The sequence below is a fragment of the Vulpes lagopus genome, chromosome 1, assembly GCF_018345385.1.
Source record: "Vulpes lagopus strain Blue_001 chromosome 1, ASM1834538v1, whole genome shotgun sequence".
NCBI lineage: Eukaryota > Metazoa > Chordata > Mammalia > Carnivora > Canidae > Vulpes > Vulpes lagopus.
The window spans coordinates 78,524,498-78,548,579 of record NC_054824.1 but is presented as its reverse complement, the minus strand read 5'-3'; the positions used below and the strand labels follow the sequence as shown (position 1 = coordinate 78,548,579).

General features: G+C 56.3%; 1 protein-coding gene across 6 annotated transcripts in view; it reads right to left on the bottom strand.

Moving 5' to 3' along the window:
* Positions 1 to 1,650: 1,650 nt before the first annotated feature.
* SEMA5B (semaphorin 5B) overlaps positions 1,651 to 24,082 on the bottom strand; it is a 118,005-nt gene continuing 95,573 nt past the window's right edge. For 4 of the 6 annotated variants that reach the window (XM_041723922.1, XM_041723888.1, XM_041723930.1 and 1 more), the window contains 18 exons: positions 20,792 to 20,854; positions 20,313 to 20,411; positions 19,578 to 19,791; positions 18,671 to 18,956; positions 16,183 to 16,318; positions 14,867 to 15,074; positions 14,567 to 14,774; positions 7,598 to 7,715; positions 7,256 to 7,437; positions 6,151 to 6,294; positions 5,838 to 5,985; positions 5,296 to 5,521; positions 4,622 to 4,840; positions 4,058 to 4,228; positions 3,805 to 3,954; positions 3,457 to 3,501; positions 2,948 to 3,153; positions 1,651 to 2,730 (listed from right to left, as the gene is read on the bottom strand). In XM_041723922.1, the coding sequence (XP_041579856.1) occupies positions 2,572 to 2,730; positions 2,948 to 3,153; positions 3,457 to 3,501; positions 3,805 to 3,954; positions 4,058 to 4,228; positions 4,622 to 4,840; positions 5,296 to 5,521; positions 5,838 to 5,985; positions 6,151 to 6,294; positions 7,256 to 7,437; positions 7,598 to 7,715; positions 14,567 to 14,774; positions 14,867 to 15,074; positions 16,183 to 16,318; positions 18,671 to 18,956; positions 19,578 to 19,791; positions 20,313 to 20,411; positions 20,792 to 20,854 (2,982 nt within the window). In that variant the 3' untranslated portion in view covers positions 1,651 to 2,571. The remainder of the gene's footprint in view (positions 2,731 to 2,947; positions 3,154 to 3,456; positions 3,502 to 3,804; positions 3,955 to 4,057; positions 4,229 to 4,621; positions 4,841 to 5,295; positions 5,522 to 5,837; positions 5,986 to 6,150; positions 6,295 to 7,255; positions 7,438 to 7,597; positions 7,716 to 14,566; positions 14,775 to 14,866; positions 15,075 to 16,182; positions 16,319 to 18,670; positions 18,957 to 19,577; positions 19,792 to 20,312; positions 20,412 to 20,791; positions 20,855 to 24,082) is intronic. The other 2 variants (XM_041723915.1, XM_041723906.1) reach the window with 2 other exon arrangements.

The window sequence follows — 24,082 nt, the reverse complement described above, 5'->3', positions numbered from 1 at the left end:
GTGCTACTTGGATCATAAAACGCAGTTATCCAAAGACAAGAAGGCCCAAGAAGGCCTAGAGCACCCAATCCGACATTCCCTTTCTCTTTTGCCGAGCCAGCTGGGTCTAAGAAGCCCCCTTGTTTTTTATACCTCGGTTTCCTGACACCATGGAGCTATCCAGGCAGCCTCAAAGCACCTGCCAGAGAAAACACAACCACCAGGGAGGACATTCTTGGATTCCTCATCTGTGGGCTAGGGCTGGCTATAGAGCAGCCTTTGTCAACCATGCAAGCTAATTTGCATGCAGCATGGATCCCTTAATGCATTCTGATGGTCATGCATCCAAAGCCACAACAGTTTTTTTATAAAAAGAAAATTCAGTGTGTGTGTGTGTGTGTGTGTGTGTGTGTGTAGTGTTTTGCCACAGCACCCACAAATTTTCATCCCCACTGATGCCATTCCAGTCTATACGGGGTGAACATTAGCCAGGTATTCTCCATGACTACTTCCTACAGACCTATCCAGTCCCTCACTTGGAGAGAAGAGTGACCCTCATGAAGTAGACATCCTGGGCCCTTGAACACTCTTGAACTTCACTTCCCCAACCAGGTCCAAGAGAATCAGAGACCCCCAGATCTAATACACCACAGGCTCCCACAAGCTCTGGACTCCATTATGTTAAGAGGAACCCAGCAAGAAATCCCAAAGCAGGGGATCCCTGGGTGGGGCAGCGGTTTGGAGCCTGTCTTTGGCCCAGGGCGCAATCCTGGAGACCCGGGATCGAGTCCCACGTCGGGCTCCCGGTGCATGGAGCCTGCTTCTCCCTCTGCCTCTGTCTCTGCCTCTTTCTCTCTCTCTGTGTGTGTGACTATCATAAATAACTAAAAATAAAAAAAAAAAAAAGAAAGAAATCCCAAAGCAGGTAGTGCTTATATGATCTCTGAGCTCTCTCCGATTGGGCTCCACCCTGGCCTGAAGACCCTTCCTTTGCCCCAGTGAGCACAAGGGATTCCAGGACTTGGGCCCAGGAATGCTCTTTTCCTCCTTACCACTAGGACCACAGGCTTTAAAGCCTGACCTACAAGAAGAATTTGCTGGGAGCCCTAGGAGAACTGATCCAGCCAATTAAGCTGAGAAATTGCTCTCTGAATTTAACATGTCCATCAACTCCTCTCTCTCTCTCTGACTTGGGCTGAGGCTTAGAGGTTATTTACTTAATCCAGCAAAAACTATATTGGGCTTCTCCCATTTCACAAGTTTATTCATTTTCAGTCAGTTTTGGCTTTTATTAAATTTAGCCTTATAAATACCTCATAAAACCACCCTCATTAATACTCCCCTGCTGTACTCCCGCATTCCCACTCTGGAGCTGTTGCCTGGAATTGCTGTTAAGGGAACAGGCAAAAAAATCTCAGACTGTGTTGTCTTTGGTGTACCTCGAGCCCCTACTTACAAATCTGTTTGTCCCTAACCTCTTTTCCAGAAAGGATTTAGAGCAACACGTGTGTATGTGCATACTCTCACAAGTGGAAAGATCCCCTCTGGGAAAGTCAAATTCCATGTGGATCATTTCCTCTACCCCGAGAAGACCACCTATTACCCAGAGCACTGGTCTGGTTGGCTAGCCCACGCCAGGAGGAGCCCACACACATATGCACGAAGACAGAATTACATTTGGAGACTGGATATCATCTTTAATGATTAATGCCACAGCCCAACATCCTTTTTGTTGCTGTAGCATGTTGAGTGTGTGCGTGTGTGTATGTGTGTGTGTGTGTGTGTGTACGTGTTCCTGAACAGATGAAGGGCCAGCAGAGACTCCCAAGCAGGTCTCGGCCAGTAGCTACCGAGCAGCAACTGTAAGACAGTCTGTCTCCATAGTGGCACGGAGGCTGGACTCCTGCCTCCCTTTCTCCTGGACGCCTTTCCTGCATTCTGAGGGCAAAGCTGAGGCCTGAGCCAGCCCAGATTAAAGGGCTTCTTAGCAAAGATCGATCTTCAGTCGCCAGCCCTCACTGCCTCTGACCAGGGGCAAAGTGCAGACTGCTGGGCAAAGGTGGACAACCTGGGTCAGCCTTGGTCCCCAGGTCACACTGGGACAGCACCACAGTGGCCCAGCTCCGGGCAGAGAATCCGGAGCTTCTGGGGCCATTTGACTTGTTCCTCTCTTAGAGACAATCGGGGTGTAGCCCAGGCCCTTCCTGGGGCCAGCCAGAGAGGGACAGCCTCGGCCCATGATGGCCACACGAGCATCACTTCCAACCCACACCTAAGAGCCTGCTGTCCTGCCATCTCCACTCTCCAGTTCCTCGCGTGCCCAGTAGGTCCACAGCCGACACGGCGGGGGAGATCAGCACGGTCGTGGGTCACAAGGAGGCCATGAGAGACCTGGGCTGAGCTGGAACTGCAGCCGTGTGCCAGCCTGAAGCCAGCCCTCTCCCCCATGGTCACCGCCAGCCAGAGCTCTTTGAAGTCGGGTGGGACCCCCGCAGGCAAGGCAGCAAGAAAACCGAGCTGGCTCCACCGTCCCATTTCCACCTGTTCTGGGCCTTAAGGAGGCAAGGAGCCCAAGTCCCCGGGACAGTGTTATCAGCTGTTGGGGAAGCACCGTTGTCCAGGTGAGGCCTCGGGCCGGAAGCTGTGCTTGTTCAGTGGGCTGGGATAGTAGGTGGTTGTGTACACGTTGGTCTGCTGCAACGGGTAGAAATTGGCTCTGTCATCGGGGATCAGGTTATTCTTGTTCAGCGTCTGTGGGAGAAGGAAGGACCGGAGGGGAAGACGTAGGGAAGGATGGGGAGAGGGGGCAGCCAGGGCAAGGGGATTAGGAACCAGTCGGTGAAAAAACATTCCGGCTGCTGACAGTTCACGACACCACTGTGCCCTCCCAAGTGCCCAGCCCAGCTATGCCCTGCTCGGGGTCAGAAGCGCCGCACCCTTCACCCTGCTCCTCTGTGAAGGCTCCCACCTTGAACTCCATGGGTGTGTACTTCTCGTTCTTGGGGGTGCCCCCGCCCTTGTAGTGCAGGTGGTTGGGGGTGGCCGGATGGACGAGTGTAGATTCCTGTGACTGCCGCTGGCAGTGCTGGCAGGACAGGTACACTGCCAAGGTCAGCAGCCCAGAGCCCAGGAAGCAGGAGACACCTGTGGCTACCAGGTGGATGAGACTGAAGCCTGGGAGAGGCAGAAGCAAGTGGTAAGGAAAGGGCCACCGCGAAGAGGAGAGACTCCTGACTGCCTCCCACTGGGAAGCTCGGTGACAAAGAAAGGGCTTTGAGGCCAGAGCCAAGGACAACAGGAAGGCTGGGCAGCCTGCCACCCGGGCCTCTCTCACAGGACACCTGGCTTAGGTCAGAGGAGGCCACCAGAGGGTGTGGAGGTGGGCGACTTTTCTTGCATACAGACTTGCTGACTGCCTCCTAGTTGGGGAGGAGGGATAGAAAGACAGTGCCGCGAGGTGGGGCAGGTTCCTCTTACCTCCACAGCTGGTGGCCTCCTCCATGCTAGAGGCGGGCAGGATCACTGCGGGAAGACAAGCAGAAAGGAGACAAGAGTCCCTCCGGGGCTCGGTCTATCTCCAGTAGGACCCTGGTCAGCACTGACCTGTGGGACGGGGGCTGGGGGCCTGCATGCCACTCTGTCCCCACTCAGACCCTATCTCTAAGAGGGGTCGGTGGATTCACTAGAGGAGAAGGGACCAGAGCCCAGAGCATGTGCACCTTCCCCCCGACCCCCGGTGTTCCCATCCTAGACCCAATGAGACTCTTCTGAAGGGGAAGGAAGTTTGGGGGCACAGAGTAGTAAGGGTGGGTGTGCAGGACCTACCAGGAATCTCGTTGTAGGGACAGGGGCGGCTCTGGCTGCTATTCCCAGCACAGGTGCTGGGCCCCGGGACCAGGTCTTCACAGTGCCTGCTGCGGCTCTGGGCTCCCTCCTCAGTGCACGTGCTCCACTCGGACCACGGCGACCAGCCTTCTGTGGGTCGTGGGCTGCCATGAGCTTAGCCACCCTGGGACCCCCTGATGGGGATCAGAGGGATCCAAGGTGCTCCCCAGCCCCAGCCAGATGTTGTCCCTACCTGGGCAAGCCTGTGTGGCACACAGGGCCTCCTCTGTGTGCAGACCCAGACAGATGTCCTCGCCTGGGGAGGGCGCGGGGCTGGTGCAGGATCGGGTGCGTTGGTAGTGGCCTCCCCCACAGGAGGCTGAGCAGGGGGACCATGGGGTCCAGCAGGACCAGGCACCCCGCACTGCAAGGGGACCAGGTGTGTGACGGGGCTGCAGGTGCAGGGCCCAAGGCAGTCTTCCACCCCAGCGGAGCTGGGCCACTCTGCCCTGGGCCACCACCCCAAGACCCACCCTTAGGGCTGCCCCTCCCCCTCTGGGGGTGCTGGGGGTTAGGCAGGCTGCAGAGGAGACAGCAAAGCCCAGCTCCATTCCAATCAAGCTTCTTGTCTGGCCAATCCCTTAGGGGAGGATAAAAGTGGCCCGGAGGACGCGGAGCGGCCCCGCGGGGGGAGACGCCGCCGTGCCCTGGGTCAGGGCGCAAACCTGCTCTAGGGCCCGCTGTACGAGTCGCAAACCAGAGGAGGCATGAGGTGTGGCCCCTGCACCCCCCGCGGGGTTCCGCGGGCGCGGGTCACCTGGACAGGCCTGGGGGTTGCAGTCCTGGTACTCGGCCGCGTCGCCGCTGCACGGCAGGCCTCCGCCGCGGGGCTCGGGGTTCGTGCACGTGCGCTTGCGGACGCGGAAGCCCAGCTCGCAGGCCCGGGAGCAGGACGACCACGCGCCCCACGCCGCCCAGCCGCCGCTCAGCGAGCGCGGGGAGGTGCTGCCGCCGCGCAGGAGGGCCCCCACCAGGGCTGCGGGGAGACGCGTCAGCGCGGGCTCCCGCCGCGCCCCGGGACCCCGCCAGGCCCGGGGACCCCGACACCACCCCGGGGACCCCGCCACCACCCCGGGCACCCCGCCACGCCCCGGGCACCCGGCCCCCCCCCGGGCACCCCGCCAGGCCCGGGGACCCCGCCAGGCCCGGGGACCCCGCCAGGCCCGGGGACCCCGACACCACCCCGGGCACCCCGCCCCCCCCGGGCACCCCGCCGCGCCCCGGGACCCCGCCAGGCCCGGGGACCCCGACACCACCCCGGGCACCCCGCCCCCCCCGGGCACCCCGCCCCCCCCGGGCACCCCGCCGCGCCCCGGGACCCCGCCAGGCCCGGGGACCCCGACACCACCCCGGGCACCCCGCCCCCCCCGGGCACCCCGCCCCCCCCGGGCACCCCGCTCCCGCCCCGGGCCGGGGTAAGGCGCGCGGTACCGTCGGTGTCGCAGGCTCCGGAGCCGTCCGCGGGGCAGCTCCGCGTCTCGGTCCTCCGGCGGCCCAGCTGCAGCCCGTGGGGGTCCGCCAGCGGCGCGCGGCACGTGAAGCGGAACCGCTGCTCCTGCCGCGCCCCGCCCTGCGTCACGTTCACCGGCAGCCACGGCGTCCACGGGGTGTTGCGCCGCACTTCGGGGCAGCCCTCGGGGTTGCACGTCTTGAACTCCTTCGGGAGGGGAGAGGGCGCTGGAAGGCCGACCTGCAGGCGCGGGCCCACCCCCCGCAGGCCCGCCCCGGGGTGCCGGGCCGACCCCCCGCCAGCCCTCCCCACCTCGGGGTGCAGGGCCGCTCCCCTGCCAGCCCACCTCGGGGTGCAGGGCTGCACCCCCCGCCAGCCCTCCCCACCTCGGGGTGCAGGGCCGCCCCCTCCGCGGGATGCAGGGCCGCCCCCCTCGCCGGACCCCCGGGGTGCAGACTCCCCCCATGCAGGTCCCCCACCCCGGGGTGCAGGGCCGCCCCCGCGCCCCTCCCCCGGGCCTCACCACGCCGCAGCCGGGGCAGGAGTTGCCGTTCTCGCAGGCCCGCCGCCGCGACTGCACGCCGCCCCCACAGTTGCTGCTGCACTTGCTCCAGGAGCCCCAGGACGCCCAGAAGATGGGCACCGGGCAGGGCGCGTTCTCGTTGCAGAACCTGAGGGGAACGGGGGGGGGGGGGGGGGACAGTCATGGCTCTGGGGAGCGGCACCGTTCCCTAAGGAGAGACGGCGGGGTGCAGGGGGAGGGCCGGCGAGCCCGGGACCCCGCCCGCAGCGCCAGCGCCCCCCGGAGATGGAGACCGGGACCGGGGCGCGCTCACCGCTCCTCGCGGCTCTTGCCCACGCAGATGCGGCCTCCGTGGCGGGGAGCGGGGTTGCTGCAGCTTCGCTGGCGGACCTGGAATCCGATCCCGCAGGACGTGCTGCACGAGGCCCACGGGGACCACGGGGTCCACGCCCCGTTCCTGGGGGGTCACAGGAGACAGGGACACGTGAGCCCTAGGGCACGTCCCTATCCGGCCGGTGGCTTCTGTATTGTTGCCGCCAGGGACGCAGGCTCCTAAGCAGGCCGGCTCCCGCGGACCTAGTTATTCCTTTTTCCTTGTTCCTTCCTCAAACGTGTGTTGAGAACCTCTCCCCGTGGGTCAGGCTGTGCCCGGGCTGAGGGCCTGCAGGTAGGGCGCGTGGAGCTCCCCCCGGGGCAGAAGGCCGCCTTCCCTAGAAAAGGCTCCAGTTGCCTTTGCAATCTGCAACCTGCCGGTCAGCCTTCTGGGTGGGGGGGCCCTTGCACTCAGACCCATGCTCCCCCCTGTTCTCCAGCACCCCTGCTTCGCTCCAGCCTCAGGCACCATTCACTGCTGAGCCTGCTTTGACTCCATGTTCAAGTTTTGGCTCCACCGCTTCCTGGCTACGTGAGCCTGGGCACGTTCCCGAAGATTCCTGTGCCTCCTAATACTCTTGATCTTCAAAGTAAGGATAATGATTGTGTTCCTACCCCGCGAGGTTGCTGTGACAGTTCAATCAATACACACACATAGAATGGAGTTACTTTAAGAGTCCAAGGTCGCGCCTTCTAGAGGATGGCCATCGGGTCGGGCACCGGGCCTGCCTCCTTTGCCACCATCTCCTACTGTCCTTCGTGTTTGGAATAGCGAGGCCTACTGAGCCTGGGGTCTGTGACTCCTGCGCCTGCCCAGCTTCCCTCTTTGTGTCAAGAGCCCCCGCAAGGCGGAGACTTCTCTCACTAGCATGGAAATTTCCAAACACCTCCCCCCCCCAGGGCTCATGTTTTAGCCACCTCTCCAGTCCCCTGCATAGCCCCGAAGTGGCGTCTGTCCCTCTGCAGGAGCACCTGCCTGGGATGCTCTATTCCACCCTCGCTCCAGTCCAAGGCAGCCACCATCCAAGTCCTGTGTCCTCACGTACCTGGAACAGTTGGCGATGTGGATGGCTGGCCCCAGGCAGTCTCGGCCCCCACAGCGAGGTCGGGGGGAGTCACAGGCTCGGGCCCGACAAAGGCAAGAGCCGGAATTATCCCCATCTAAGTGTTCACATGGTTGCCATGGTGACCACTGGCCAAAGCCCCCATCCCGAGTCACATTTCGCACCTGCAGATACACATCAAACAGGTCACACAAGGCAAGGGATGGAGAAGGCACCAGGTCCCAGGGGACATGGGGGATATTGATGGAGAGTCACAGCCTCAATCGTGGGGTGGGGGGGGGCGGGTGGAGAGGTCCCAGGTGGGGGGCATGAAACGGTTCTCACAGGACACGCTGTTATGTTCTGGGTCCAGAGGCTCATGTTGGAGCTGTCCTCCAGTGTGCTGCAACGTTGCTGCTTCCCGTCCCAGCCGCAGTATGGGTCCCGGGCCCCTAGGCATGCCCTGCCGGACAGAGGTCCTGAGACTCCAGGCTGCTGGTCTCCCAGCCTCCCTCGTATCCCATGAACACACCTAGCCACTCCCCTCTTGGCACCCTCATCCACCCTGTTGCCCTCCACAGTAAGAACTAAGCTCATTGAACACTTAGTGTGTTCCAGTAATCATTTTAAACACTTTACAAGCATGAATTAATTTAATGCAACAATCCACTGCAGAAGGTACTGATATTATTCCTGTGTTATATGGAGGAAACCCGGAGAGCTGAACGAGGACTCAAACCCTTGTCTTCCAGAGCCCACACACTTAACCTTGTCTTCCCCAAGCCTGAGTGCCCCATAGTCCTCATCTAGGGCCACAGAAGGAGATGTAGTGAACAGAAATCCAAGGATGTAGTGCCTCTCGGTCAGAGACCGTGATAATAGAGCCATAAAACATTTGTGATGGGAACCTTCTTTTAGAGATGGTCTGGCCTAGTGGTTCTCAACCCGAGCTGCACGTTAGAATCACTAAAGAAGCTTTTATTTATTATTATTATTATCATTTAAAAGATTTTACGTATTTATTCATAAGAGACACAAAGAGATTAGAGAGGCAGAGACAGAACCAGAGGGAGAGGGAGAAGCAGGCTCCATGCAGGGAGCCCGATGCGGGACTTGAACCCAGGACCCGGGGATCACACCCCAAGCCAAAGGCAGACGCTTTAACCGCTGAGCCACTCAGGCGTCACTTAAGAAGCTTTTAAAAAGTACTGATACCTGCCCCCTCCCATATAAAACTCTCTGGGGATGGGGAGGTTTTAAAAGCTCCTACATGATTCTAATGGGAACCAAGTTGAGTAACTGGGATCCACAATACAACCTTTTTGTTGTAGGAAGGAAGAAACAGTTACAGAGAAGGAAGAGGAGTTTCCCGCAGATCACACAAATTACAGATGGCAGAGCTGGGGCTTGAACCCAGACTTCCTGACCACGATACTTCCACCACACTCCTGCCTCCCAGCTGGAGGCTGCGTCTGACTTCACCCACTGAGTGAACACAGTTCCGTGCCTCCAAACACGGGCACAGGGGCAGGGGACACCTAGCATAGTGTAGGGTCCCCTGGGGCATCCACATGCTTATGCTGCTAAGTGGCAGGAACCAGAGTCTAGTGCGTTAGCATCATGAGGATGGGCTCAGCCTGCTGAGAGGGGTCATGTGTCCCAGGTCCCCCTTCCCGGCCCTCAGGACTGGTCTATCTGTAATGACCCAGAAAAGGTATGGTTCACATACCAGTGAATGCCCCAAATGCCTCCACTTCTCATATTGTAGGGCTCCTTTCTTCCCTTTCTCCTTCAGACTCATTCATTATATCCTTTACAGTTTTTAACAACAACAACAACAACAACAAATTAATTCTGGGGGTGCCTGGCTGGTGGAGTCAGAAGAGTGTGTGATGCTTGATCTCAGGGTCACGAGTTTGAGCCCCACACATTGGATTTGGAGATTACTAAAAATAAATAAATAAATAAATAAATACTTTTAAAACACAGTTATATCTCTACTAATAAGACTTCAAGGATGAGAAAAAGAGTATGGAAATTATGGAATCAGGATTTGCCGTTCATTGCTAAGCAGAGTATCAGATGCTGGAGCCTGAAGGAAGTTCCCTCTGCCCAGGGGACCCCAGTGCCAACCCCAGGGGATACCCTGTATCCCTTCTGCCTCCTTTTCCCAACTTCCACCCCTCTTACCAAGCCTGGATGCTCCACAGCAGTGGGCCTGCAAGAGAGCACTGGGAATGTGTAAGAGATCAGAGGTTAGGATGAGGAAAAGGCTTCAGGGAAAGAAGGTGCTGGACTGCAAGGAGGGTGAGGGAATCCACACCATGACGTGACTCTGCAGAGGGATTTTCGATTGGCCAAAGGGGCCACGGATGCCAAGGGTTAAAGGAATACACGGGAGAGTCAAGAGTTTGCTCCTTTTGGTGTTTCCAGGATAGAATCTTTCCTCTCAAAGCCTCAGGGAGAGTCTCCTGTCAGGTGAGTTCTTTATTTTCAGTGAGTTCAATGGACCATGTCAGGTTCCCAAGACAAATGGGGTGATATGAGAGAGCTTACAAAGAAGAGGGCGGGGCTTCCCCGCGTTGCCAGAGGAGGCTGAAGCAGACAATGCTGCCCCTTGCTCAGGCAGCCCATGACCTCATGTAAGGGACGCGATGGCTGGGGCTTCAATGGGTGAGGGCCCTGCTGGACCCCAGTAAGCACCCACTGGTCCACCCGGGGAATCCAGAATGCTCATCTGTTACTCAAGTATCTGTTTCCATTTTATCCACTCAAGGCAGTTTGTGTAAGCTGTACAACGTTAGTGTGTTCATATTTTTTTCATTTGGGATCAATGGTTTGATGTGGGGGTGCTTCACCAGCAGAATGCATCAAACTAGACACCACGGGACTAGATACAGCACATATGCAAAGTAGTCCCAGCAACATGTGCTTTTGAGATTCTGCTCTCCGGCTGACATTTGGACCAAATTTGGTGCTAGCAAATGCAGCCAATCACAAGTCAAGAAGCCTACTCCTGAGTAGCAAACTCCTGAAGCGGCTGATACGGCACTTTATAAGCAACATGAATTAAATGAAAGAGAGCATGACTAGCGATTAATGATAATAGTAAATAAAATTCTATTCATCAAAAACAAGCCTGCCAGTAGAGAAAATGGTTAAGAGCAGAAAATGTGAAACAGTTTTATATAAGATACAAGCAGAAGATTCTGGAGGAATGTAATTTGTCTCATGCTACTCCTTTCATCTAGGGTTTAACCAGTTCCAGAAAAACGGTTCCCAGTTTTGGCTACAAATTAGAATCTCCTCGTGATGTTTTGAGAAGCTTCAGCAAACAAACAAACAAACAAAAAAACACTTATATCTGGGTCTTCTGGACCAAAATAGGCCCAGTCACTGGAACCTTTTAAACACTCTGTAGGTGATCCTAAAGAAGAGCATGATTGAGCATTGGTGTTCTACGGCCACAGTCAGGGTTCTCAAGCCAAGAGATGAAGTCCCTTGTCTTCCCAACCCATGACAGGAGAAGAAAGGAAGGAAGAAAAGAAAAACACACAGGGTGGATGCTGGCTCCAGCACCCCCACTCCGTCTCCCTCATCCTCTCAGCTTGCTCCCAGTTCTTCCAGATGAGAAAGAGACTAGATTCTCCCCCTGCCCTGCCCTCCTCTGGCCCTGGCTGCCCGAAGGGGCTTGCACGACTCCCCTGGAGCCAATGCTTGAGCTCTCTTCTTGTCCACATTCGCTGTTTTGGGCCAAAGACTGCTCCAAAGCTTACGGAGTAGGGAATGTTCTTAAGAAAATGAAAGCTCCAAGGAGAGCATTAAAGTGTGTCTGATTGTAAGAATGGGGAGCTGCTGAGGGTTCCTTTCATAAGAGCAGCCATTAGGCCAATAATATATCACCATGTCTTTTTTATTGCAGTGTCTCAAGCAGCCATTACAAAAGGGAACGGGTCCTTCCTTGGGCTGGGAGGCAGGACAGAGATGGATGGTGAAGGTGAAAGCGGGAGGATTCCAGCGTCCTTTGAGCGAGAGTCGCACAAGGGGAGCTGTCCAAGGTGGAGCGTGGGCGGAGGGGCCATTCCTTAAGGTGGCAGCGGAGGAAGACCCAGATTTCCTTTCAGGGAGGGAGGTTGGGTGGAGATTCTCGGAGCCACCCTCCTGAGTGAGCTGGTGAAGACACCCCCACGCCCCCTCCAGTGCAGCATGAAAGGCATGCCAGGAGGAGGAAGGGGGAGGTTCATGCATAAAACACTGGCTTTGTAGAGCCAGTCCGCAGCTCATTCCCTCTGCCCCACCTCTCATGAGCCCTGGTCTCTCTCTCTGGCCAGGCCAGAGTCTTGGTTATGCCCCCACGGGGCTGAGATTTGCCTAAGCAAAAGGAGGGGGCTGGAGACAGCCCCCTGGATTCTGGGAAGGGTGGGGTGGGGCGGCGGGAGGCGCTGAAAAGGTCTCTGCTAGTCCACCCTCGTCCTCCTGCCAGCTTTGGAAGGAATGGGGGGAAATGCATGAAATGTCTCCTAGGACACAGTAAAACCCTGTGACAACCCAGGCCACAACAGCACAGATTCTGATACGGTGTGACAGTTGGCTTCTAGACTCCTTCTAGACTCTGGAGAGCACAGATGGGTGCTACACGGCCTCGCTCTGGTCATTGTATTAACTTTGTAATGATGAGACCTTCCATTTTCAGATCCACCTGGAGCCTTATAGCAGAGTCTCAATCTGTTGCATAGCAATTCAGGAATCCAAATAGACGAAAGTATCAGACTCCAAACTGACCTCTTTCTACCTTGCTGTCCCACCTGGCCACGCTAGGCAACCTCCCTGTCCCTTCTCTGCAGCATCGTGTGAGCGGGGAAATGCCCCGGCATCTTCCTCCTCTGGGGCCACTGCAGACTTCCTATCTGGCCTGGAGCCACACTAGCTCACCCGGGCCAGCCGTCTGCCCCTCGACAACAACGCTGCTCACCACTGTCTGATTGACCTTTGTCAAACACCTATTCACGCTGCCTGTCACTCCACTCCTCTGCTCAAAGATCACTTCGGGGCCCACAGCCGCAGATTCAGATCAAACCCTCCCTTGGCATGCCCAGCTGGCTTCGGTCCCACTCTCCACTCTTCTCCTGCACCAGCGTCCTCTCAGGCCAAACAATCAATCAGCTCAAGGATCAGTCATGTGTGCAAGGCCACTCTGTGCCTTGGGCTTGGGCGTGACCCCCTTCTGAAGCATAGAAAGTACTTGGTTTTGCTCAAGTGGGTTTGCCTTCAAGGATTTATAACCTCCTAAAGAGCAAGACACACTGAAAAGTTTCACACCAACACAAGAGTTAAAGAAGAATACAAGATATGGGGCAAAGGCCGTCAGCGGACAGCCTGTGATTCATGCCAAGCGGTGCTGCTGATACTCAATGTCACAGGTGCGGAGACTCCAGGGAGCCCAGGAGGCTGCAGGGCCTCTACATGCAGAAGAAGCTATTCCCCTCTTCTCTCCACCCCAGCGACCGCCTAGGACTTGCAGGGCAGGCGCTTCATGAGTATGATTCCCAATCCTTACAATAGCTCTGCCGAAATTAACTATCATTTGTTCCATCACAATTTCCTCTTATTTTCCCCCGAGGAGAGATCTTCAAAGGTAAAGGACCATATAGCTAGTAGATGATGGAGCGGACAGAGAAGCCCAGGTGTGTCCAATTCTGTCACGGGAGCCCTGCCTGCTATACCCCCCTCACACGTCCACCACAGGCCACGGTTGGTCTCTTCAGCCAGACATCCCCAGCGCTGAGGGAAATGTGAGTGTGCTAGGCCCGTTTCATCTTGTCTCCTTTCTCTCACATCATCAGTCCTACAAAGTGCTCTGAGCATGGTAGGCCTTACTAACTGTTTGGTGTTTTGCGGATGGAACCCCATGATGGGGCTGAGGGGAGCCTGAGTGTCTGGCCACTGCTCTCCCTTTCTTCCTCCCTGGCTGCCGCACCCAGAGCACCCAGCCTCCTCCCCTGCCCTCGGGACCTCTGCGCAGCTCCCAGCACATGCCACAGGGGCTGGAGAGCGACCCTCAGCAGCAGGGGTACCATTTGTTTCTCAAATCTCGAGGACAGATGGGCACAGCCAGGAGGCTTCTGTGTTGCAAAGGCCACAGAAGCCCACGTGGCTGTGGCGATGCCAACTAAGGCAGCTTTTGATTATCTCAAAAATGAGGGGGCACAGCTCGGGGGAGCTTCACATGGTAGGATTCTGAGATACGTTTCCATTTGGCTTTTGTTTTCCCCCTGAAATGCCAGTGCCAGTATTGCCAAATTCATGAAGCCACTTGAAGCTAAGGTCTCAGAAGCAGTTGGGAAGCAAATACAACCAACAGCTCCACATGGTACCTCACCTCCGCCCACCCCCACCCCCCCAAACACACACACCAGGTCTCTCTGCCTCTTCTAAGTCAGGAAGGAAGGAAAGCAAAAATCTGGTGCTGACTCACAGCATGTCTCCTATCTCCCTGCACATCTGGGTAGGAAGTGCTGTGGTTTCAAAGATGAAGACCTTTCTCTGAATTAAAGGGACCGAGAATGGGCAGCCGGGTGGCTCAGTGGTTTAGCGCCGCCTTCAGCCCAGGGCCTGATCCTGGAGTCTCAGGATCAAGTCCCACGTTGGGCTCCCTGCATGGAGCCTGCTTCTCCCTCCTCCTGTGTTTCTGCCTCTCTCTCTCTCTCTCTCTCTCTCTCTCTCTCTCTGTATATCAAAAATAAATAAATAAATCTCAAAAAGGGTGGGGGGGGGACCAAGAATAAATCAAGAAAGGCAGGGCAGCCTGGGTGGCTCAGGAGTTTAGCGCTGCCTCTGGCCCAGGGTGTGATCCTGGAGACCCGGGATCAAGTCCCACGTCGGGGCCTGCTTCTCCCTCTGCCTGTGTCTCTGCCTCTCTCCCTCTGTGTGTCTCTCATGAATAAATAAATAAAATCTTAAAAAAAAAATCAAGAAAGGTAGAGAAGGCTGACAGGCCCTAGCTTTGGGGTTGAGGAAAGGGTTAACAGCAGCCCCCCTCATCTGCTAAAGCCCACACTCCCCCAGGCAATGAGGAGTGGTTCATGCAGACTATCCCAATTAACCTTTATGAAAACCCTGCAGATAGTTTATGAGGAGGAACCCGAGGTTCAAAGTGACTCGTCCAAAGGCAAACTGGAGACTGGGCAGGATGCAGGATGCCACGCCAGGTGGCTCCCGAGCTCTGCCTCTGAAAGCCACCTCCAAGGGGCTCTACCTTGGGGACCTCCCACCCCCCCCCCCCCGCCCCTGCCCCGGCTCCGCGCCCCGGCTCACCCCTGGCTGCGGTAGGCCCCGCACCTCTCCAGTGGCACCCGCAGCACACCGTCGCTCAGCCCCACGAAGAGCGCGCGGGCGCTGTGCAGGATGCGCAGGCTGCGCAGGGGCTCGCGGCGCCCAGGGGGCAGGACGTGCAGCTCCTCCAGGTAGCAGCCGCGGAGGCTGCGGCTCGTCGTGGACAGGGCCTTCAGGATGGTGCCCGACTCTGCAGGGGCGGAGGAAGGTGGCCTCGAAGGCCCAGCCCGCGCCCCCCTCCACCTCCACCCACCCCAGCCCAGCTGGGCGGCCAGGGCTCACCTGTGCCAATGTAGAGCACGTGGTAGAGCGTGTCCTTGGCCTGCACAAGGTCCACCACGAGGTGTGAAAAGCGCACGCTGTCCTGGGTGACACAGGGCTCGGGGGTCACGGGCTGCACGGCCTCGCTCATCAGGAACAGGCGCTGTGCGTCCTGCAGGCTGCGCTCCGTCAGGTTCTCGTTGGGGCCCACCTCTGGCAGGGTGCCGCACTGCCACGGGGTGGGGGGCGAGGGGGGTGTCACACGTGCCCAGCCCCCGGGCTGCCAGCCTCCTATCCCTCTCCTGCCTCATAACCCGGGGGGCTACCGGCAGGTTCTGATTCTCCAATCCCTGCTCCTTCATCCCCAACACCCCCCCTTTGGGTTCCCTGCAACCCCCTCCAGGGAGAGATGCCTCTTCCTTGAGAACTAAGGGACCATGAGGCTGGGAAGATGGAAAAGGGGCCGGGTTATCTACAAATGAATCATCTGAGTGTGTTTAACAAGTGTCCAGGGATTTCACACTGTCCCCGTAGGTGCTCCTCCCCCTTGCTGGGCCACAACCTGCCTTCCCTCTCCTGCGTCCCTACCAGCTCAAAGTTCTTACGCCTCCTAAACCAAAGCTGGAGGGCAACTACCATTTACTGAGCACTTACTACATTCCAGGCGCTGTGTCGGGTGCATATTTAAGCCTTGCGCTTCTCTTAGAGGTTGAGAGTATTATCTCTAGTACACGACAGGGGTAAAAAGACTCCGGGAGGTTGGGTGACTTGACCCAGGTCAAGGTCACACAGAGGGAGGGCTAGATCTGGGTCAGGATTATCTCCCCGCAAAGCCTGAGATCTTCCTAAACTCTGTACTGCCCTGTGGGCAGGAAGTTGGGTGGATTCGAAAGTTAACCATCCTTAGCTTCCTTTGCCCCATGGCCCTTTCCTCTTCTCCATCACAGCACGAGGGATGGTCAGATTACCCATGGCTGGGCCCTGACCACTCCTGGCACTCTGACCCTCCAGGAATCAGCACCCAGGCTGGGTAGACTGAAAGCAAACTCCAGCTAAAATCTCGCAATTCTGGCCAGACAGCTGTGAGCGCTCTCCCAGCTCCCTACATCGCATCTCCCTGGAGGTGCGAAGTCCCATTTAGAGATGGCTCGGAGCATGCTCCGTCGCTCTGTGTCCCCCCAGCCCCTTCTCACTCCACCGTCTTAGGGAACTATGGCAGTCTCCGCCTATGGGTGCGGACCGCTTGGGTATGCCAAAGCAGCTGGGAATCAGCTGGGGGCTGGTCCTCTAAGAAAAGCTGGTCTGTGAAGAGAGGGAATGGGGAGAAGGAGTTGTACCTGGAAGTTGGGGATGGGGTTAGCGATGGGGAGCCAGGCGGCCCTGGGGTTCTCCTGGTAGCGAAATGGGCCATTGAAAGCCTGGGAGATGGCACTGAGGTTGAAGGCGCAGACAGCAGAAGCGGCGATGCTGTTTCTGAAAGGCAAGAGGTGGTGGGATGCGGCCCTCCCTGCGGGCCCGGGTGCCCTGCGATCCCACAGCCAGCCGGCAGGACATGACCCGGCCCAGCTCCAAGGCCCACCGAGGACCTAGCGAGAGCCCCGGGCTTCGCACACCACGCGGTGTCTCAGAAGGAGGAGGTGCGGTCCTCACACTCCGGAAACGCTGGGTAAGGCCAGTGATGAGAAGCCCTGGGGGGTCACTCTGTGCTACTGCCTCGTCCCTTTCCCTTCTCCAGGGGGACGGTCACATAAAGTGAGTGTTTTCCCAACGTTTAGCCCATAGCCCACTGTAAGAAATACACTCCACGTTACAGCTCCGAAGAACTCCCACACTGAGCACACACCTCTATGAAGAAATCTCATGAACAACACCTTACTAAATGCACTGTACTCGGCTATTTTTATTCCATTCTATTCTGCTTTCTTCATTTTATTTAACGTTGTTTCAAGCTGGTTATCCAACCACTGATTCATGCTGCAGCCCACAACACCCGATGACCTCTTAAGACCCTTTCAGTCCCAGGATCAGGTGTTTTATGAGTCTGATGGGAACAGACCACTCCACCCAGCGTCTCCGGTTTTGTTCTCGGCATTTAGTCCCTCTCCCAAATGTGTCCATCACCCTCCCTGCCCTTTCTGCCTGGCGTCGCCCCATCATCTCCGGCTGGATGCTGTGCTGATCTCGTGGCTGGCCTTCCCGCAGCCCGTCCAGTCTCCTGAATCCATTCTCCACACAGCAGCCACGGTGAACATTTCAGATTGTGTATCCCAGCTGGTCTCTGGCTGGCTCCAAGCCCTTCAATAATTCCCCCTTTCTCTTAGAATAAAGATCAAAACCCTTAAACAGTCTGGAAGGACAAAATTCTTCCTGTTTCTCCTCTTCCTTACCCTCCAGGCTCCTGCCACACTGGTCTCTTCAAACATTTCTGTCTTCCTACTCCAAAGCTCTGTGTGTGTTATTCTCTTGGGCTGGAATGCTCCTCTCCCCTAGTTAATTCCCACTCATCCTGTAGATGCCACTTCCTACAGGAAGCCTTCCCTGATCACCACCCCTCCACACTGGTAAAGGCTTCCCTGCACACTATCCTTTCCCTCTCTAGCATTTATCACAGTTAAACTTGGGTGTTTGATAACCACCATTTCTAGAAGGGCAGAGCCAGGTCTACTTTTGCTCACTGGCACTCCTGCTCCCCTCCCTCCCCCATCACAACAAGCACCTGGCATGGGGAAGGCACACGATACATAAACTATTGACCATTCGAAGCAATGTCATCATTTCCCCCCCGATGCCTCTCCAGCAGCCCCTGCCCCTTGCTCCTGGCTGCCCACTTTCTGGTGCTGACTGCCGGGCCGGCCACTGAGTCCTGGCTGTCAGCTCATGGCCCGCGTGGACTGTGATGCATGGCCTGCCTCGGATGGCCTCGGATGGCCTCTCCGCTCCTGTTTACCAGTTTTACTCCCATCCCTGTCCATCCCCTCAGACGGTGCTTCCTATAGCCAGCCTGGCCCTCCTCCGAGCCCTGCTACCTGGGGCTCAGGTGAGCCCACAGAGCTCCAGGCCCATATGCTTCTGAGGTCCTTACAGAGAACCCCACGCGGCATCCTGTACAACAGACGTGTTCCTCGGTCTCCGCTGCCCACTCGGCATTCTGTGCGTGAGCATCACCTGGCTGGGCCAGCCTTGCACAGGAGGGGGTGGGAGGAGGGCCTGGCGATCCCGATCCCCAGGACGATCCCCAGGACGGCTACCCTTCCTCACACCCGGGGGCACGGGGCCCTGATTTCCAGCCTGCATTCCCCGTGCCGTCAGGACTGCCAGGAGACTCTCCCCCTTGGCTTTAGCAGGCTCAGGGAGTCCTGCGGTTGGAAGGCACCAGAAGGCAGCCGCTCTGAGCTTACTCGCCCATAACGGGCTGCTCCTGCACCTGGGGGCTGCCGTCCCCTCATCCAGGGCAGGCTCTTTTCCTTTCACCGCCAGCAATTTCCTCCTCCACGGAGCCATAAGCTAGCTCCATTTATTTCTTCAGATTTGGCCTGGGCTTGCCCTTGGCCGCAATCGGGAATAAGTGCTCCCCACTTAGGCCTGGGTTTGCCCTTCCCCGCAATCAGGAGTAAGTGCTCCCCACTGCGCAGGCAGCAGGGCGCAGCAAGTAGGGAGTGACTGGGGGCACCTTACCCCCTAAGACGGGCTGGAGAGCGGCTGCCCTGGGGGGAGGCAAGGCCCGCACTCCCCATCCCACAGAAGGGGAGAAAGGCCCGGAGAGGGAGCCACGCACCCCTGCAGCCCCACCAGGCGGGGAGGGGAGGGCGGAGGCCAGGGACTCACACGTTGGTGGTGAAGACCCCGTAGATGAGGTCCTGCTCGGGCAGGTGGAAGGCACTCTGCAGCTCGTTGTAGTAGAAGGGGACCTCGCCCGGGCGGGAGCAGTTGAGCCGGGCCTTCATGAACGTGGTCCACGTGTCCTCCAGCAGGAAGCGGCCTCCCACGTCGTTCTTGCACACTCGGGCCACACGAGAGTACACCGTGCGCCCGCAGTCGTGCTCCACTGCGTTCTCCCGCAGGAAGAAGTAGGCGAAGAGCCCGATATCATAGGCGGCCACAAAGTTTGGCTCTGGGGGCGGGGGGCAGAAGAGGAAGGGGGGTCGGGCCTGAGCCTGGAGGACGTGGCTACCTGTTTTCCCACATGGGGATCCTGACACCCCTGGACAGTTTGGTGGCCTGAAGGCTCTAACTTCATAGTTAATGAGCGCTACTGAGCGCTCCCGGCATACCAGGCCTTATGGCAAGTACCCGGAAGATCCTCTTAGCCACCTAGGACGGAAGTGCCGTGACTGTCTTCATATTCCGGATGAGAACAGGACGGCAGAGAGAGGTCAAGTGCTTGCTCAGGGCTGCGCAGCCGGTCAGCGGAGAAGCAGGAATCCAACTCCAAGGGAAAGGAAACCCCTACCAGCCTCTCCCAATCTCTTCTTTCCGTAGCCCTTTCTCCTACTTAATTCCCAACTTGTCCTCTGCCCTCAGAGCCTCCTCTCCACCTGTTCTGGTTACACCTGTGATTTCATCCGGAGTCCATCTCCCACATGCCACGGTCCTTGGGCAAACATCTGCCCGACTCGGGGCCTCTGGACAAAGCCAGCGTGATCGCTTTCAGAGGGTGGGCGGGAAGGAGGATGGGCAGGGGTCAGGGTGGGCTGGCAGGAGAACCCCAGCCCCCCGGGCTGCGCCCCCTTACCGTTGAGCCACTTGGAGTTGTACTGGGCGGTGCGAAGTGGTGGCCCGCTGCCCAGGCTGCGGTAGATGGCGGGGTCCCGACCTGAGAAGTCAATGACGGTGGCCGCATAGAGCTCCCCCTGAGAGGAGATGACAGCTGTGGAGTTGTGGCGTGGGTCGTAGGGGCAGCGGGCCACACCATTGATCTTCTCTATGGTCCGGCTGAGGTTCCCCACCTGGGGACGATGGGGAGACAGGGGCACTTTTTCCTGAGACCCAGGGGCTGTCCTTTCCCACCCCCAACCCCAGAGTTTGCTTCCACTGGGTCCCTGGTCTCTCTAGGCCTCTCCCTGTCTCCAACCTCCTCCTCACCTTCCCACCCCCAGCCCCCAGAGTCTCTCTGAGTGAGCTGCCACCCCGGAGGGAGGAGGTTGTACCAGGAGCTCCATCTCCCTCTGTTCCCTCTGAGCGCCCCCCCCCCCAATCAGGACCCTCCAAGGTGACCTTGATGCTAAAACACAGCAGGCCCAGGTAAATTCGAATGCTGATGAATGAGGAATAATTATTTAGCGTAAGTATGTCCCAAATCTTGCGGGAGAGATGCTAAAATATAATTTGTTGTTTATCTGAAACGTAACCGGACATTCTCTTTGAGTCGTTTCTGCTACATCTGGCAGCCCCGCTCCAAGGCTGTGTGGAGCCTGGAGGAGGGAATCTCGTGCCCTCCTTGGGCGGCCTTACCCTGAGGGGGCCCCACCTGTCTGCTGGAGCACACCGGGGAAAAGGCATTGGTCCCACACAGGAACACTTTCCGGCCAGTGACAATCAGGACCCGCACGTAGTTCTGACACTCCTCCTAAAGCAACAGTGACAGAGAAGTAATAGAGGAACAAGCGCACCAGGTGTGGGGCACCAGGTGTGGGGGCTTTCCTCTGCACCACTGCGCCGCAAACATTTGAAAACGCTGCCCTCTGCCCCAGATGTGCCCTGCTCTGAAGTTTGGGTTGCATCTGTCGACCTCCCCTGCTCTCATACCCACCCTCCCCGCCTGGGCCAGCTGGCCGCACTGTGCCTCAGATGCTCAGGGTGAGGCCTTACCTGCATCCAGAGCGCCCCGCTCCTCCAGGCTGGGCCTCTCACGCAGGTGGCCTCAGCCCACACGGTGCCCCCCGTCCCCACAACCACAAGCTTCCTGCCAGCTCTAAGCCAGGCCCTTGCACCACTGGAGCCACCTACCTCAGTCTTCCCTTTGCTTTGGCAGGAGCGGCGCGTGTCCTCGTTGGAGGCCCACTCTGTGGCCTGTGGGAGGAGCACACAGACATGACACGGCTGCGCCACTCCCCGCCGTGGTGGGCAGCAGTCAGGGTGGGGAGTGGACCAGAAGCTGGGAAAGGGTCAGTGCCAGCCAGCACGGTAAGGGCTCCCTTCGCCACATCCACGTGGACTCAGAGGCCAGCCAGGTCTCCTCACTCAGAGACCTTAAGGAGGAGGTCCCCTCAGTCCAACTCCCTGCCACCTGCTTGGTGCAGGGAAGCCTCGAGTAACATCCTCATGCTGAGTGACGCCCATGCAGCTCTATCCTAGGACCTCCTCCTCTTTCCTTCCCCAGGTCAGCCAGGGAGCTGGAAGGGGCCGAGGAAGACCTCGAGGACCACCCTAGACCCAGAGTGAGAGGTGGAAAATGTGCCTCCAGTGTGTGCCAGATGTCCCTCAAGTGAATGAGAGGCAGGCAGAGAGGAGGAGCTACCTTTGCAAACCCTAGCGACAGATCTACTTAATTTTCCCACTGTTAGCCTGCAAAGGGTTTTTCTTTCTTTTTTTCTTAACAGACGAAGGAACTCAGATTCTGTGAGACTTGCTACTGCTATGTGGTGAGATGGTATTGGAACCCATATTCTTGAGTCAAAGTCTCTGTGTGTTTTTTCTCTTTATCCCACTGTCTCAGGACCTTGGCTTCCCATTTCTTAATTGCTACCCCTCTCCCCAACTCTGTGCTGTCTGCTTCCCTCAGAGCATTACTCACGCTCTCGTGGGGTGCTTGGGGGTGCAGCCTTCGCTCAGGGACTCCTGTTCCCAAGTGCCCATGGCATCAGGAGAGGGCTGTTTCCCAGCAAGGATGACCCCTTCCCCTTCCCCTATTCTGTCTGTACCCTCTGACATCCCTCCCAGCCTCTGAGGAGCAGCTGCAGGGAGGAGCGCCACCCTCCAGGTCCAGACAATGTCAGCAGCCCTGGTGTGTAGCTCATTATATATTTCTGGGTCACATGTATAAACATGAACCTCCCTACCTGTCCTGGGAGAGGGAGAAGTGAGCAAGCAGGTCTTCTATTCAAAGAAGGGGGGGAAAAAAACCAAACCAAACCAAACAAAAAACCAACCTGCTTTTAATTTCTTGTAAAGCTCCTTCGAGCCTTGAAGTCCCTGCCTGCAGGGCCCCAGGGCCAGGATGTGGGAGGAGGAGGGTGCTGAGAGAAGGAGCAGCACAGCTCCAAGACCGCTACTTCACTACTTCATGGGGCAGAGGGAGGGCTGACTCTTGCAAAGCCTGGATTCAGGAGCGGAGGGACAAGTTGCTCAGGCTCCCATCAGACCTAGGAGCAAGCTGGGCTCATCCAAGCCAGGCCTGGAGCTTAGACAGTATCTTCTGCTACCAGACCCTGGAGGGCAAACGACCCCTGGAATCTAGCTGCAGAGCCATGGGGGTTATCTGGACAGTAGAGCCACTGTCCTCCTCGGGACCCCATCAGCTCCCTGGTTGAGGCTGATGTGAGAGGGAAGAGGGATAGAAAGGAGCAACGTCAAGGCCCCTGGAGCCTGAAAAGAGCAATGGCCCACGGATGATGCTGCAGATGTCCTGGCCCAAAGCTCCGGACAGTGGGTGGCGGTGGGGGATGAGAGGTTGGTGGGCAGAGGGCCCTTGCTCATCAGCGGGTGGGAATTCCCCTGGGTAGGTAGGTGGGACAGCCATTCACAATCATAAGCGGTTAAAGTCACACTGAGCCGAACACCCAGACAGGCACTGTAAAATACACAGATTTCTGCTCATTTTACAGGGGAGGAAAATGAAGCTCAGAGAAGTCAGGCAATTTGCCCAAGGTCACAAAGCTAGTCAGCAACAACCCCAAGATGCAAACCCAGACAGTTGACACCAGAGCTAAGCTCTCTCTGTTACATCCTGCAGCTTCTCACAGTGAATAGATTTATCAAACCCAAAGTTAGAACATATGGCCTGAAAAGGATATGTATATTTATAATGATGACAGCACAGAACAGGCTTGTTGGAGTCATTTTTAAATTTTTTATTTTATTTTGAAAATTATTTATACCCAAGTAATGATGTACAGAGTTGAAAAAGTCAAATGATATGAAAAGAATTATATATGTATATAAAAAAAAGGCAACCCACTCCTCCTCCACTCCAATCCCATTTCCTAAGGACAACTAGGTCCTTTTTTTTTTTTTTTTAAGATTTATTTATTGATTTATGATAGACATAAAGAGAGAGAGAGAGAGGCAGAGACACAGGAGGAGGGAGAAGCAGGCTCCATGCCGGGAGCCCGACGTGGGACTCGATCCCGGGTCTCCATCCCAGGTCTCCAGGATTGCGCCTTGGGCCAAAGGCAGGCCCTAAACTGCTGAGCCACCCAGGGATCCCCCAACTAGGTCCTTTTAACTGTTTCTATATGTCTGTGTGTTTTAATATAATTTCTTTTAATTTTTCTCAAAAATATGTATCAATCTCAGACTTTCTCTTCTGACTTCCTGTTATGGAGGTAAAGATTTTTCCCAATCACCCATCCCATTCTCTCTCACCCCAAAGCACACAGACATTTCCCTTCTCCTCATCTTCCCATTATAATTATGTAATATTAGCTATTTAAAATGTTGATATAATTAATTATTTTTAAATTAAAATCAACATTGGTATTTACATTATTATGAATATATAGAAATTATTCACTACTACTGGAATTCGCTGAATATAAAATGCCATTGATTGTAATATAAAACACCAGGAAAGAAAATATGCTGCCTATCAAATCCTTTATTCCTTAAATTTTTAATATAAACTTATTGAAAGTGCTCTTGTTTAGATGCATAATTTTTATCATCTATCAATCTCGTGTGCACAAAAAAGAAAAATGGAAACAAGCTTAATTAAGTATTCTTAAGCCTCCTTTGAATTCAGAGTTTGCCTCTTCTGAGTCCCTTTTCAGTTGTCAGTGCTCATTTGTTTTGTTCGTTTGCTTGTCTTAGAGGATCATTTTTTGAACCACCCAGTGCTTCAGTGATGTAGCAATTTTTAAAGAGTATTCCACGCCGGTCTCCAGAATTTTCTTCCAAGCTATGGATCCCATTCTGCAAGTTTGGATGCTGGTACTTTCTTGGTCTTACCAGAAGGTGTCCACAGAAGGTTTTCTGAAAAATCAGGGCTCCTATTGCCTCCTCATCTGATCCTAAAATGTTCTGTGGCCTGAAATGTGAACGGGTTGCTGTTATCAGAATAATGACCAAGTTCATGCCTGC